Raw genomic sequence first — 15525 nt, 5'->3', positions numbered from 1 at the left:
CTGAATACCATAAATGTAAGTACCCGCGAAAACTGAAAATGAATCTGTGACCTGATGGTGTGTAGGGTAAGAGACCATTGGTATTTCACAATATTGTTTCAATGTTTCTTCCCTGAACATAAATAAATTTGGCTTGAAGCTTTTCCTAGTGGTTTGTGAAAACCAACGGAAATAAGTGTACAACAGGATTTACTTACAAATAAAATTAGTTGTACAGTTCTGTCCTATGTACGTTTTACTTGAAGAAAATCCAACTCACTTCAACTTGTATGCAGCCTTAATTTTTAACTTTATACTTAGATCCATTTTAAACCATGATTTCAAATCTGCTGATTTATTTCTGGCTTCATGCCTTGAAGCTTGTAGGGGGAAAAAGGGTTGATCCTGTAAGCCTCCTGCCCTTCTGTGAGGGGAAGATTAAGTGGAGAATTTAAAGGATGGATTAGATATATACAACATGAAGTCTCAGGATTTTATAAAATAGTCAAAAAAGTTAGAGTACTCTCCTAGATACCTTGGGGGGGCTGTTGCTTTTTGAATATTAGTTTTTAATTTTTTGTATTTAATAAGAAAGAGGATAAATTGTTTAGTGTGCAGTGATGGCTAACCTTTGTGTTGTCGCGTGCCAAAAGTGAGCACATATGCATGTGACAATGTGTACGCGTGCCTGCACCCATAATGCAATGCATGCGCGACCCCTTCCCGCGCTCCACCTGCGCATGCGCACACATGTCCCCATGCCCCCCCCATGTATGCACGGCAGATACCCGAAAATCACTTGGCTGGCGGGAAGCATGCGCACATGTGCAAAGGAACTGAGCTGGGGCAACAGCTTGCAAGCCTGCAGAGATGGCTCTGCATGCCACTTTTGGCACGCATGCCATAGGTTCACCATCATGGGTCTAGTGGTTAAGACAGGCTAGAAAGTGGGAGGCTGTGAGTTCTGGTCCCACCACGGCCATGAAAACCAGCTGGGTGACCTTGAGTCAGTCAGACTTCTCTCTCAACTCAAGTTACCTCACAAGGTGTTTGTTGTAGGAAAAATAGAAGAAGGAAGGTGTGTTGGATATGTTTGCTGCCTTGAGTTATTTGTAAAACTAGTAAGGCAGGATATAACTAAATAAATTATACATCCTCACGCACACAAACCTGGCTTGAAAGTAATTAGGTTAATTTTATTTTATTTTATGACATTTAATAAGTGAAATTAAATTAATTTTAGTTCATTGTCCAGTCCCCATCATCTACCAAAAGAGGTCCCCAGCGAGACTCAAAATAATTTAGATGAGAAATAGATCATTTGTATCGCAAAAGTCATCTGTTGCTTTTCAAGGGCTTCTACTAGCCTGGGAGTAAGCATTCTGTTCCCTTGTCACATCTGCGCTCTTGATAATCTCCAGATAGTTTATTGTGAGTATGCATTTCCTGATATCTGGTTTGGTAGATTCATTTGCAGCCCTCAAAGTTGAAATAATTTCTGCTTATGGAACAAAGCAGAATCCTTATGGAGGGATTTATTAAAGCAAGAATTTCTCCTGGATTTTCCTTGATGAGGTCATCATTTGAGCCTTTTTGATCTGTTGAAAATAAAACTGTCAAACTGAAGTTTTCAAACTCAAGAGTAAAACCTTTCAATGGGCTACATGTAATACATCTGGGAGGATTTAAGGGCCACATGAGTAGCGGGGGCAGGGAGCAGGACTGCTGTTTTTTTTTCTCCTTAGCCTTTTCTGGAGATGTTTTTTAAACCTTAATCCTATCATCAAAGCTTTACACTACAAGTTTTGCATGCTTCACATCTCAGATTCCAAAAAATACTTAGAAAAGTATTGCAAGAGTTCATTTAGTGACCGTTGAAAGTTACAACGGCACTGAAAAAAAGTGACTTATCACCATTTTTCACACTTAACGACCCTTGCAGTATCCATATGGTCACGTGATCAGAATTGGGTTGCTTGGCAACTGGCATGTATTTATTACAGTTACGTTGTCCCGGGGTCATGTGATCCCCTTTTGCAACCTTCCAACAAGCAAAGTCACCGCAGAAGCCAGATTCACTTAAAAACCGTGTTACTAATTTAAGAATTGCAGTGATTCTGTGTCATGAAAAGTCATAAAATGGGGCAAAATTCACTTAACAACTGTCTCGCTTAGTGACATAATTTTTAGTCTCAATTGTGTTTGTAAAGTTGAAGACTACCTGTGATTCGGGAATCACAATGGAGGCCCTGATTCTCATAGCCATCTTCTAATTAAGTTGATTGGAAAAAAGAGACCAAAGAATCATATCAGCATATCTATCATTCAGAGTGTAGATTTTGCTGTAATAAACTTAACACCGAGGAAAAAACTACCAGTTAGTAGTCTTGATGCCAATAGATTATGTCTTTTAGCAGTGCTTGCTTAGAAATACTAGTACAGTAGAAGTGTGTATTTCTAGTCACCTATATGGAAACAGAATACTGGATTAAATAAACTTGATTTCATGACAGATAATGAACAATCCAATGTAATAATGCACAATTTGACTAATATATTTTTACTGTTTAAATTCATGGATTATTTAATTTATTCATAAAGGAAAAATACTGGTATATTTGCAGTCTTGAGTGTTCACTCGTATCTCAATTTACCCATATTCTGTAACCTTAAAAAACCATCAACTTTCAACATAAGCCACCTGGTAAAATTAAACTGAGAATAATAAAAACCAGAATAAGAATATGTCTGACATGTTCAATCTTTAGAAAAAAGAATATAAATATGTAATTTTTATGTAATTATGGCCCTCTTATAGGTTTCAGTTTATATTTCTACATTTTTCCATTCTACCCTTTTGCTTCCCTGAACATCTGTATTTCTTAGTTGGAACCATACACGTTTTCTTCCTCAACTTACAAGTGTGTCATATTATAAATCCATAATTTGGCAGTCCTCAGATTCAGAATGAAAGTAGCTATTGTCCAAAACAGCTGGAAGATATTACATTGGGAAGGCTGATATCTCTGTCTCTATCTAGTATACAGGATTCATGCATAAGGTATTAACATTAGATATGTCTCCTCCATTCAAATGTTGAGCTGGTGATGACAAGTTTATTATACAGAAGATGATATGTGTATGGGATTAACAATTGAGGTTGAAGGAAGATACTAAGAGAGGTAAAGCACTAAACAGTGAAAATGATGAGTTTTAATTATGCAGACTAATCATTCAATGGGATTTAGTGAATAATAGTAGAATTAGAAGAGAAATAGTTATGCTGAGCATCATTTGATTTTGATAACCATGCATAACACATAATTTCCTTGAGCTAGATCTGACTTTAACCTACCACCTAAAAGTATTTTTATTGCTCTACAGGTATGCCTATCTATCAAAGGTAAAGAATTTATTTGCCTTTGCAAATGTGTTATTTATTTTTATAAATTTTATTAAAAGTTTTTAAAAGAAGATTAAAAAATAACCAAAACGAATGCAAGGTAAATAAATAAAAGGGAAAGGGAGAAAAAGTGCAAAAAAGACAAGAAAAAAGAAATAGAAAAGGTTTCTTATTTCCTCTGTAGCAAATGTACTATAAGTATGATTACCAAATTATTTCTTACTCTGTGGTTACAAAAAAGCTCTCCTTTTTCCTATTATTCATGTCTTCTAATCATCAACACACACACCAAAAGCTCATTTTTTTCCTTTTCATGCAAAAGTCCTTAAGGCGTTTTCAGTCATCAACAAATGAAGAAGTTGTCTTTTCTTTAATCAAAGAAGTCAGTTTAGCCGTCTTTGCAAGTCCCATCATCTTCATCATCCATTCCTCCATTTTGGGCAGTACTGGACCTTTCCGCTTTTGAGAATTTAATAATATCACTGCAGTTATCCTATATATAAAACAAAGTTCCATGACTTTTTTTCCCAGCTGTTTATTCATCCGTCCCAAAAGAAAAGCCTCTGGTTTCAATTATACATCAGTCTTAGAAAATATGTTGTGCAGAACAAAAAAGAAAAGGGAAAAAATCTTGAGATGGGAAGGGTTAAAGAGCAGCATTTAATTAACATTTAATTTCATTTACATTGCTGTAATAGTATTCACATCCATATTCCTAAAAAGCTTGGTATTATACACCGTGCATATCTTTTGGCACTGGCATTCCTGCTTGGGAAGAGAGCAATTATAATTGCCTTTAAGCTACTGTATTGTGTTATTCTCTTTGCTTCTCCTCAGCTGATTTGATTGTGAATGCTGTACCTCTTGAAACTTGAAATGCTTTTTAGAACAAGAAAAAAGTAATTATGCTCTAAGCAAATTAAAAGGCAGGTGGGTCTTAAGGAATATTCTTCTGCTAATCTTATCTAAGGAAAATAAATGTGGTGTTCTGATTAACTAGTTTATAAAGTCATGATGGATGAAAAAGTATTCTCAGCCTTTGTGTACTGATCCCAACCCCCACTTCCCTTTTTATTTTATTGTGATTTGTATTGCTGGTAAAAGCATACTAGATTGGGATGTGGAAATCAGGATTGAGGGGGAAAGATTTATCTCAAAATAGAAGTGTCATGATTCAAGGAGCTTAGGGCAATCCACAGGAGAGCTTTTGCTTCATACAAATGGTTGTCCTTTTGTTTTTTATTTGTGTTTCACTTACAGATAACTGCTGGACGGTGATGAGTGAGTGTCTACAGGCAACAAGATGCGATTGCCATCACAGATGGTTCTGAAGAGAAATGATGTTTGAAAGGACGGTCTTTTAATAGTTCCTGTGTGGGGGGTAAGTACATCAAAAATGAGGGTGGCAGGAGTTAGGAAAAAGAAAAAGAACAGTGGCTTGTATGATTTATATTGTACATGCCTCAGTTGAAAAAGAGAAGGTGTCATGGGTCAAGCTTATAGTTTGGTCTCCTTGAATATATTTTCTATTAGCCCTAGTAATATGGTGTCACTAGCAGCAGCCAAGGAAGGGCTTCTTAGCAGAATGTTCAGCTCAAATTTGCTCATCTGATGTATCTATCATCTGTCAGCCACTTACAGGTGCCCAAGCCTTTTAGTTATCCAGTACTTTAGCTAGCAAGGAAGGGTTATCCTTTCAGGGCAGGCATTCTTCCTTATTATGACAATATTTATACAGAGCATACACATAGTCACACACATTTCTTGCTTTCCTAACCTCCTCTTAAAGTATTTTTGATGGAATATTATAGTTTATTTGCAGTTTGTGCTCTTTGTGAGTACCTTCAAGTCAGTGTTGACTCTAGGCCATCTGGATTAGTCTCTTCAATTTCCTTGTCAAGGTGTTCAAAAGTGGTTTGGCACTATTTTCTTCCTAGGACTGAAAGAGTGGTATTTTCCCACACACACACACACACACACACACACACACACACACACTACACAGTTTTCAATGCAAATGTGTTTCCCCAGAGAAAATAGTTATCCTGAGATTTGTTTATCCCGAGATTTATCTTTTTCAGTTGGATGCAGGAAAGAGGGAGGAGGAAGAGAAAGTTGTTTCTTTTCAGGAACATCTTTCTGCTAATGAATTTTGGCAACCAAGCAATCACTTCCTTTTCATCTTATTCAGCTACAGAAATAAGAAATTCTATACTGGGCATAGATAAATTGGAGTTGAAATAATGTGATCTCACTGGACTCCATCTCTTTCCTTTCTTCCTTCTTTCCTTCTTTGGTATCACTATGTAATACAAAGAAGGGTAGGTCATGGCATTCTTTCTTCTTTTTCCTGTTTATTTCATTGACTACATTGACCAATGCAGGATCCTCATACCATCCTAGACAAATGGTTATCCAGTCTTTCCTTGAAAACATTAACTGATTGAGCATATATGACTTTAGGAGGCAAATTGTTCCATTGCTTATCAGCTTTCATACACAGGAAATTCCTTCTTATTTCAAGCTTGAATCTCTCACGGTAGAGCTTCCATCGATCGGTTGCTTTGTAAAACAAATCTATACTATTTCCTCTGTGACATCTCGTCATGTATTAAAAAACTAATATTACATCTCCCTTTAGCCTTGTCTTCTTTAGACTAAACATACCTATAGGATTTAGCCTCTATATCCCTTGCAGCCCTTGGTCTGGATACATTGGGATCAAGGCTTACTTATACCTTGCATTTGCAGAATTATAGTCTCAGTCTTTAGATTTTCCCTGTATTGTAATCACTGAATTGATACCATACAAATTTAGCCTGTGTCAAGGCTTCCTGTGTTTTGGTATATACACGTGGTCTTATTCCTTGCGGACTGGTTGAAGACAGAGCAAATTCAGAATCTACTTTGAATGACTCAATTAGATGTCTTTCCTCCAATAATTCAATACTGGATTAGCATGAGATTTTGTCATAGGAGAATTCAGTCAGAGGTGTACATTAATGTTTTTGGGGTCTATGTTTTGGCATGATAGGACCATATCTTGGATGAAGTAATCCAGATGACCATGAAATGGCAGCAAATTCATATAGAAAATTCTTAACTCTTTGCTCCCGTCTATTGGCCATCAAGGGTTCTGAAGATTAGATGTAGGAATGACTTGTCCAAAGAAAGGATACAGCAAGAAGGATGGACTTATCAAAATCACATGTCTTCAGATTAGGAAAAGTGCTTCAGATCTATCTAACCCAGTGCTGTACACACTAGCTGGTGGCCTGTCAGGAAAGTCTTTGCCTTTTCAAAGGTGCATGATCATTTATCACCATCCTTGCTCATCTCTTTCTTTCTTTCTTTCTTTCTTTCTTTCTTTCTTTCTTTCTTTCTTTCTTTCTTTCTTTCTTTCTTTCTTTCTTTCTTTCTTTCTTTCTTTCTTTCTTTCTTTCTCTCTCTCTCTCTCTCTCTATCTATCTATCTCTCTATCTATCTATCTATCTATCTCTATCTCTATCTCTATCTCTATCTTCTATCTCTATCTATCTCTATCTCTATCTCTATCTCTATCTGTGTGTCTGTATTGTAATCAGTCCTGACATATAGTGGCACACCTAAAGTGTGAATTAGCCTGAGTCCATGCAGTGCTAGGATTATTTGTGTCACCCTTAGCTCTGTTTTTAGTCTCAATAAATCTGAGGCAGATATGCCAAGTTCTGATTCTGTGCCCCTGCTGTGAGGCAGGCCAACAGTAGTGTATTACCTCTTCTTCTTGTGCTACTGCGGTCATGGCAACCTGCTGTACCACCAGGCCTACCAAGAGCCCTGTAGGCTCCGTGTTAGTGTTCTCTTGTTGCTAAGCATCTGCAGTGTTTGCTCCAGACAGCATTAGCTTTTTCTTAAAAGTCCTTTGAGTTATTCACTTCATAGAATCCAACCCATCTTATTAATTCTCAGGTCTGCTGCTTTTTGTACTTCATATAATAAATGTCTGTGCAAAGAGATAAGAGTTTCAAGTTTTGAAAAGTTGTTTCAGCATAGAAATCCTTTCCCAAACATGCCAATTGCTCACTGTCTTTTTCTATTTCTCACATTCCCTTGCAAATTGGGTTGTTCTTGTTTTCATTTTTCACTCTCTTTGGTATAAATCAATGAAGCATGCTTTCATTTCACTAAATCTTCTTTGCTTTTTAAAACAAAAAAGTTTGGGCTTGGACTGCTGTGTAATTTAAAATGGTAGTTTCTCACTACTCATTTCATCACAGTGAACATTTTTTTTTTTACAAAGAACCCAGATAACTTCATATTCTGGAGTGTTGCTTTTTGCTTCCTTCAGGCTTGATTTGTGCCAGTATTGCTCTTAAATGTCATGCAATGTCAAGTCTTCCAACATGAATTTCCGCAATGCTATTATGCTTTTTCTTCCAAGTAGCCCTTTTAATTAGAGATATCTTGTTGCTTTTTTTAAAAAAGCAGCTTCTGGTTCTTAATTAGATTAATTAGCTAATGTTTACTGGAATTGCTTGGCAGTCCTAAGTCAAGTTTCTGTTCCTTGCTGGGTGAGAAGGATTGGCTTTAATTACTTGTGCAAATAATCCCTGAAGAGAAAAGAACATCCACTGATTTTGTACCACTATTATACCTATGCAGTCTCATCTCATATGAAATAGAGATTCCCTAGTGGTTTTCCAATGCTCATAAAAACTTATTTCCTAATTTTAAATAGCACAATGCCTAGATTCATGGAATCCACCATTCAAATGCTATTGTAAAATACAAATTGAAAGGTAAAATAAAATAAAATAAATTTATTCTGATGCCTCAAAGGCAATCTTGTATCTAGATGTCATTTTTTCCATCTCAGGCGTTGGTGAAGTCACAGTTTCAACCATCTTCAGGGGTCTTCAAACTTGACAGCTTTGAGACTTGTGGACTTCAACTCCCAGAATTCCACATCCAGTCATGTTAGCTCAGGAATTCTGGGAGTTGAAGTCCACAAATCTTAAACTTGCCAAGTTTGAAGACCCTTGTGTTAGGTAAATCAGGAACTTATATGAAGCAATGCCTGCACTATATGATTCTGCAAATAAGGATCAGTATTTTAATGACTTGAGTCTTATGAAATAACCAAGTAGTATTACAACTCTTTTCACAACCGGTATCTAAAAACCATATTCTTCTTTGTTACTGATTTTGCTAGATAAGCTATTTTACTATTGACCTGACATTTCATTTATTATGGACGTTCTAGTTGCTTCTTTGCTCTGCTGGAAGTCCATGTACGGGCAATCCTTGACTTACAACAATTTGTTTAGCGACCATTCAAAGTTACAATGAGTCTGAAAAAAGTGACCTATGACTATTTTTCAGTTATGCCCAGCGTAGCATCCCCATGGTTACATGGTTTACATTCGGGTGCTTGACAACTGACTCGCATTTATGACGGTTGCCGTGTCCCAGAGTCACGTGATCCCCTTTTGTGACCTTCTGACCTGCAAAGTCAATGGGGAAGCCAGATTCACTTAACAATCGTGTTACTAATTCAACAATTGCAGTGAGTCACTTAACAAATATGGGAAGAAAAGCCATAAAATGGGGCAAAACTCACTTAACAACATACATTTTGGACTCAGTTGTGGTGGTATGCTGAGGATTATCTGTATTGATTTACAGCTAAAATCAGAGGTGGTATTCAGCAGGTTCTGACCAATTCTGGAGAGCCAGTAGCGGAAATTTTGAGTAGTTCGGAGAACCAGCAAATACCACCTCTGACTGGCCCCACTCCCCATCTATTCTCTGCCTCCCGAGTCCCAACTGATCGACTGAGTCTTCTTTTGTTGCCCTGCACAGGATAACGGAGCTGGAAAGCAGGTTAGTTGGGTGGGGAGGGAATGGGATTTTGCAGTAACCTTCCCCTGCCACACCCACCAAGCCACGCCCACCAAGCCATGCCATGCCCACCAAGCCACACCCACAGAACCGGTAGTAAAAAAAAATGAATCTCACCACTGGCTAAAATATTTTTTTTATAATTACATAAGGCAGTTTTGTAATATATTTGGCATATATTATGTGAAACACTCAGTCTTTGTATTATGAAGAGTTCTGAGTGTACTAAATTACGGGTTAGAGTTACACAGTTTTGAAGGGTTGGAAGTACAATGTTTCATATTTAGTGCCTGTTGTAACTTTTTTGAAGTCTTTTGTTTTTGCTTTCAATTTCAGATCAAAATAGAAAATTATGATAGCTACCGGGGGAGTCATAACAGGACTGGCTGCCTTAAAAAGGCAAGATTCTGCCAGGTCCCAACACCATCTGAATCGCACAACATCACCAGCTCCTGAGCAACAGAAGCCAGCCAAGCGTCGGCCAAGGACAGATGTGGTTGTAGTCCGAGGCAAAATCCGGCTATATTCCCCATCCGGATTCTTCCTTGTCTTGGGAGTGCTGATTTCTTTCCTGGGAATTGCTATGGCTATTCTTGGTTACTGGCCCCCAAAAGACTCATTCCTAGAGCCCGAAGACAGCTTGTCACTAAACGAGACTCAGTTAATGGGAAAAGGAGACAGATTCATTATGCGCTTCCTTGAGCAGCATTTACATTCCGATAAAATGAAAATGCTGGGGCCTTTCACTATGGGAATTGGAATATTTATTTTTATTTGTGCAAATGCCATGCTCCATGAAAACCGGGACAAGGAGACAAAAATCATACACATGAGGGACATCTATTCCACTGTAATTGACATCCATGCTCTGAGAATCACTGAGCAAAGGCAGCTGCATGGAGCCTACACCGGCTTAGCAGGAGAGAATGAAGTCAAGCATGGTGGAAGCTCTTGTGCATCACGGCTGGCTGCAAATACAATTGCTCCTTTCTCGGGCTTTGCAAGCAATTTCCACATGGTTAGCAATGATGAAGAGGATGAATTTGCTGGAAATGAGACCAAGAAATCAATCCCAAATCTTATGTCACCTTTGCTGATGGAACACACTGCTTCAGTCTTTGGCCTTTACCCTCACTCTGGGAAAGGCAGGGATGAAAGAAGCAGCGGCTCTCTGAAGTGCGAAACGAAATCAATTGTGTCATCCTCCATTAATGCTTTCACATTACCTGTAATCAAACTGAATAACTGTGTGATTGATGAGCCAAGTATTGACAACATCACTGAGGATTCATCAAGGAGTAGAGACAGACCTAAAAATTTGTCCATGGATTCTTTAGCTCTCCCATTAATGAATACCAGCGATAGCTACAGATCTGCCAATGCTTTGTTACCACGCAACAATTTATTTGGAGACTCTTCCTTCAGTCAGTTCAAATCTTCAATGACTCTCGGAGCCAGCACCGGACAGCTCTTATCACCTGGTGCAGCCAGAAAACAGTTTGGGTCCAACACCTCTTTGCATTTCTTGTCTGCACATTCAAAGTCCCTAGACTTGGATAGGGGTCCTTCTACTCTCACTGTCCAAGTGGAACAAAGAAAACATCCAAGTTGGCCACGACTGGACCGGAGTAACAGCAAAGGTTATATGAAACTAGAAAACAAGGAAGACCCTATGGACAGACTTCTCGTACCACCAACTACAGCGAAGGACTTCAGTAATAAAGAAAAACTCTTGATGATTTCCAGATCTCACAATAATTTGAGTTTTGAGCATGATGAATTTTTGAGTAACAATTTAAAGCGTGGAACTTCAGAAACAAGATTTTGATGGTCAGATGATGACGGTTAATATATTTGACAGTATTTATTTTATAAAATAAACATTTTAAACCTTCCCTTTCATTCCTTTTCAGTGCAACCTTGTTTTTATTGAATATTTCTTTCCGATTAAAATTGACTTGTGTTTGCAAATACCTATGTTTCTCAGAAAATAAGACCAAGTCTTATTTTTTTCAGACTTGAAAATAAGCACTTGGGCTTATTTTCGAGGTGGTCTTACTTTTTTTGAGGTGCAGCAGGCCATACTCAGTGAGCTGGATGCACTGTGAATGCACTGTCGCCTCAATTCCAAACCTTTTTGGAGGCTTTTTGGCGAATGGAAGAGGGGAATTTTGCTACCTGTCATTCTTCCCTCAGTCTGTGCTGAGCTTGAGGAATGGATGACAGTCAGCACAATCTGCCTCCCCATTTTCCTCCCATTCACCAAAAAGCCTCCTGCGAGCCTCCCCAAAAGAGGGAAAAAGCAAAGCAGCTGGCTGCGGATCTGCCAGCTTCGGGGAAGTGGCTCAACAAGAAGCGCTGCACCCAGAAAGTGAAGGGCAAAAGCTATATTTGTGCTGCCCCAAGGGGCCAGCAGGCTGCAGCTGCAGCCAGACAGTTGCCCCCCTGCACCCATGCCACCACTCCTGCTGGCCACGCCCATCCCCCCCCCCGGCTTTTTTTTTGGGGGGGGGTGAAATATTAGGCCCACTCCCTGAAAATTAGGGTTGGGCTTATTATTGGGGTGGGTCATGTTTTCGGAGAAACACGGTACTACTTTTTTTCATCACTGCAATGCCAAACCTTTAATGTTAAGTCGCTTCATGAAAACATGGCCCTGACATAATATTATTTGGTTAGTGATTGCATTAGGTGGTAATTGTGTGGTAGATTAAGAAATGATAATGTCTTAATTTACAGCTACTGTGCCACTTATCATTGTTCAGCATACCTGAGTGATCGAAATCTAGATTGCTTTTTAGTCATTTCTTTGTTCCTACATAAGGATGTTTCGTTTTGCTTTGTTTTTCATAATTAAAGGTACAGTTGTAGCTGAATAAATACGTTTCAGTGTTCAGAACCATCAGCGACTGCAAGTTTAAGAATGATGTTTTTGGCTCATGATGAAAATGGATATAAAGTCTGTAGTACCAAGGTCATATTTGGTATCATTTATAGAATCAACAAAGGTACTTAAGGTGAAGTCAGAACAAATTTCTGGATGTTTTTTGTTTTGCCCCCTCTTCTATATATAAAAGCTTTCATCTGCTACCAGAGAGAATTGTGATTTGCCTCAGTTGCTGCTATTCAAAAAACAAAAGTATACATCTAGTCTGAGCATGGAGAATTGCATAGCAGATTGGATTTAAGCCAAATAGGTTACAAGCAAAGGACCCAAAATTATTGTCCTGCGAAACTCACTTGAAATAATAGCATTTCTCAATTAGATACATTGGAATGTGAAACCAACATTGAAAGTAGCTGTTCTAACACATCTGGAAGGCATATGAGTGGAGAATGTTAAAATATCACCTACTCAGTTACTTTCCATTTATTTTGGTAGGTTGCACCCATTTTTCTTTTATATATATAGGAAAAATGTTGATACGAATGAAATAACATTAGATATTTGTGATTTTCTGGAAAATATGAGGGGAAATATGAAAATTAAAATAATAGTATGTACATTTTCTGAAAATACCGTATTCTTATTTTGTGAATGAAGAAGATCCATTATTCTGGATCTATTATATCGAATGACATAAAACTAGAACTTCTGTTATTCATCACCCAGGGTTGGATGGAAGGAGATTGGAACAATTTTATTCCCAAAATTATTTCTGATGCAGTTTAACACAAAGGTATTCTTTATTTGGCAGTTTATCAAGAAGCATTATCTGTTCTGGTAAAAATAACCAAAAGTGAGGTGTTTATTACTTCCTGCTTTATCACTACTTCTTGCTGCTTCCTCTCTTTCCATCCCATCCCACCTATCCACCATATTAGTCTGTTTACTGAAGACATGGAGCTCTAACTCAGATCAGCAAGTTGGTTGGATATTATAGGAGTTTATTATCATGAGGGCCATATATTGCTTAAACTCCAGAGAAGGGAATTTTACATTTTAAAAGTGTTTACATAGCTTCTCCTTTTGGAATACAGAAACAATGTTTAAAGTAATATAGGACTCACTCATACCCACATATATATCTTTACACTTATTTTGTGCTCTCTGAGTTTGGTTGCACTGATGATGTTACCTAATTTGGCTAATGAAACGTCTGCAAGAAATCAACCAAGCTCAAGAGCCCTCATTTCAACCCTGAGCTACAGATATTCTCCTTTATTGTTACAATTTTTGTAGGCTTCATGTGTTGAGAATTGTATACTCTGACTTTTCATGATTTCCAATGGAAAACTATGGATGTCATTGCCGTTCAGATTTTTTTAAAAAAATGCTTTCAATTTTTCCAAGTTGAATACAGTTGCCTCACTCCAAAATTAATTTATTGTTATTGTAATTTCAAAATAGCTAAATAAGAACCTCAACTGATTTGTGTGACTGGTTCTACCTACGTATTATTTCTATAATGCAGACACCCTACACAAGTGTTCCTAGAAACAACATAAAGACAGTCAATCCAGATGAAATTTTTAAATAACAGAATTGGTGTCCTGCTGCCCAGTGTAATTTTTCTGAATATGAAAAATAAACCCATCATGCCTACCTACCACCATTCATTATGAAGCTCCTGTAAACCATGTTTCTTTCCTGTAACACAACTAATTGCAGTGATAAATCAGATTGTGAAATGCCAGAAAGAGCAATACTGAGTGACACTGAAAATTATTGTTAAATTAGTAAGGTGAATGTTCATTAGAAATAAATGTATATGCCTCTCTGAGAAGCCTTTCACAATTTGGTGTTCTGCTTTTTTTTTTTTTCCAGCCAGCCAATTAAAGTGCGTGCTGTCTGAGATTAGAAACCCAAGATTATATAGCATCAAGTTAAGGCTACCCTGAAGTCTATTCTTGCTTAATAGGCAGTAGTCCATCCTTGTTTGTGATTTTGCCTACAAGATCACAGTATTAATTGGTTAAACGATGTCGGACGTAATATAAATAACTCAGGAACTGATTTACTAGCTTCTCCCAAAATACTTATAATGTCAAAATGTTGTACTTTAATTGACTATGAAAGATATTTTTTCTATGATTGTCCAGCTCTGTATTCTAATAATAAACTCTTTTTGTGACTAAAGCATTATTTGCTTTTGAATTGAGGCATAGTGTTAACTTATTAGAATTTCAAGCCTAAATATTGTAACAGAATTGACTCCATATTTTGCTATGAAGCTTTTAATAACTTTCTGGTCAGTGTTCTTATTACATTTACTATTTTTTTAAATAAAAGCAAAACATATAACACTGCATGAATGATAAATGTGTGTTTCCTTAGTATTCAGTAGTTCTACTGTTATATTAATAGAGGGAAAAGACTGACACATTTTTCCCTCTTAGATATATGCTGCTGTTGCTTATTCTTTCCCTATGTAGTTTGTAGTAATAATGCAAAATTTATTCCTAAAAATAATTCTATCAAGGCAGGGTATCCTGTTTCCTTATAGCATATTCTTCAGCTTGACCCATTCTTTTGATGTGCTCATTTCTAATTCAAGGAACTAGACGTTCTTTTCCAGTCTGATACTCTTTGACTATGTTGGATTATATCTCTGAGAATTCCCAAGAAGAAAAACATGTGGATCAGAAGGAGATGCTCTTTATAATGTATATTTCAATCCTTTATTTTAGTACTCTTGTAATCCCTTTTTTATTGGGGTGGAGTCAGGGCGACTGAATGGAGCAGTTTATCAGCAGGATGCCTTTTGTGACTCCCACATAGAGTTCACGGCAGATATTTTCTCTTTGTGCCCTGATAGAGAAACATCTGTTACTGCCCAGGATTGAACTCTCAACCTTCTGAGTAGGAGGTGAGCATCTTCACCTCTAGGTCACCATACAACTCAGATGCATATTTCTATCCTAAGGTACCTTAAAAGGTAGGAACAGTTAAAACTGGTTTGAATGGAATTGAATTTGAATGGAAAACCAAAGCCAGGACTATAGGCTAGTCTCAGAAGTTGATAAATCTGCTGAAAGTATATTCCAAGTGTAAAATTATACATCCAACAAAGTAAAGCCCAATAAGTAGTTCATAAAAAGTTCAGAGAAGAGCAACTAAGATGATCAAAGGCCTGGAAACTAAAACATGAAGAACGGCTGCAGGATTTGGCTAGTCTTAAAGAAAAAAAGAGAATTAGGGGTGACATGATAGCAGTATTCCAGTATTTGATGGGCTGCCATGAAGAAGACGGGGGTCAAGTTATTCTACAATGCACCAGTGGGCAGGACAAGGAACAATGGTTGGAAACTAATCAAGAGAG

At 37.5% G+C, this 15525-nt stretch overlaps 1 protein-coding gene across 4 annotated transcripts in view; it reads left to right on the top strand.

Moving 5' to 3' along the window:
- The window catches only part of TMEM200A (transmembrane protein 200A), a 57185-nt gene extending 42678 nt beyond the window's left edge, over nt 1-14507 (top strand). For all 4 annotated transcript variants that reach the window (XM_026666097.2, XM_026666095.2, XM_087971929.1 and 1 more), the window contains exons 3-4: nt 4643-4762; nt 9599-14507. In XM_026666097.2, coding sequence (XP_026521882.2) covers nt 9615-11090 — 1476 coding nt within the window. In that variant the 5' untranslated portion in view covers nt 4643-4762; nt 9599-9614 and the 3' untranslated portion in view covers nt 11091-14507. The remainder of the gene's footprint in view (nt 1-4642; nt 4763-9598) is intronic.
- The last annotated feature ends 1018 nt before the right edge of the window (nt 14508-15525 follow it).

The sequence above is a fragment of the Notechis scutatus genome, chromosome 1 (genome assembly GCF_049901735.1).
Source record: "Notechis scutatus isolate UNSWTSFEM ecotype Mainland chromosome 1, rNotScu1.2, whole genome shotgun sequence".
NCBI classification, from domain to species: Eukaryota; Metazoa; Chordata; class Lepidosauria; order Squamata; family Elapidae; genus Notechis; species Notechis scutatus.
This window is presented reverse-complemented; position numbering and strand designations above follow the sequence as displayed.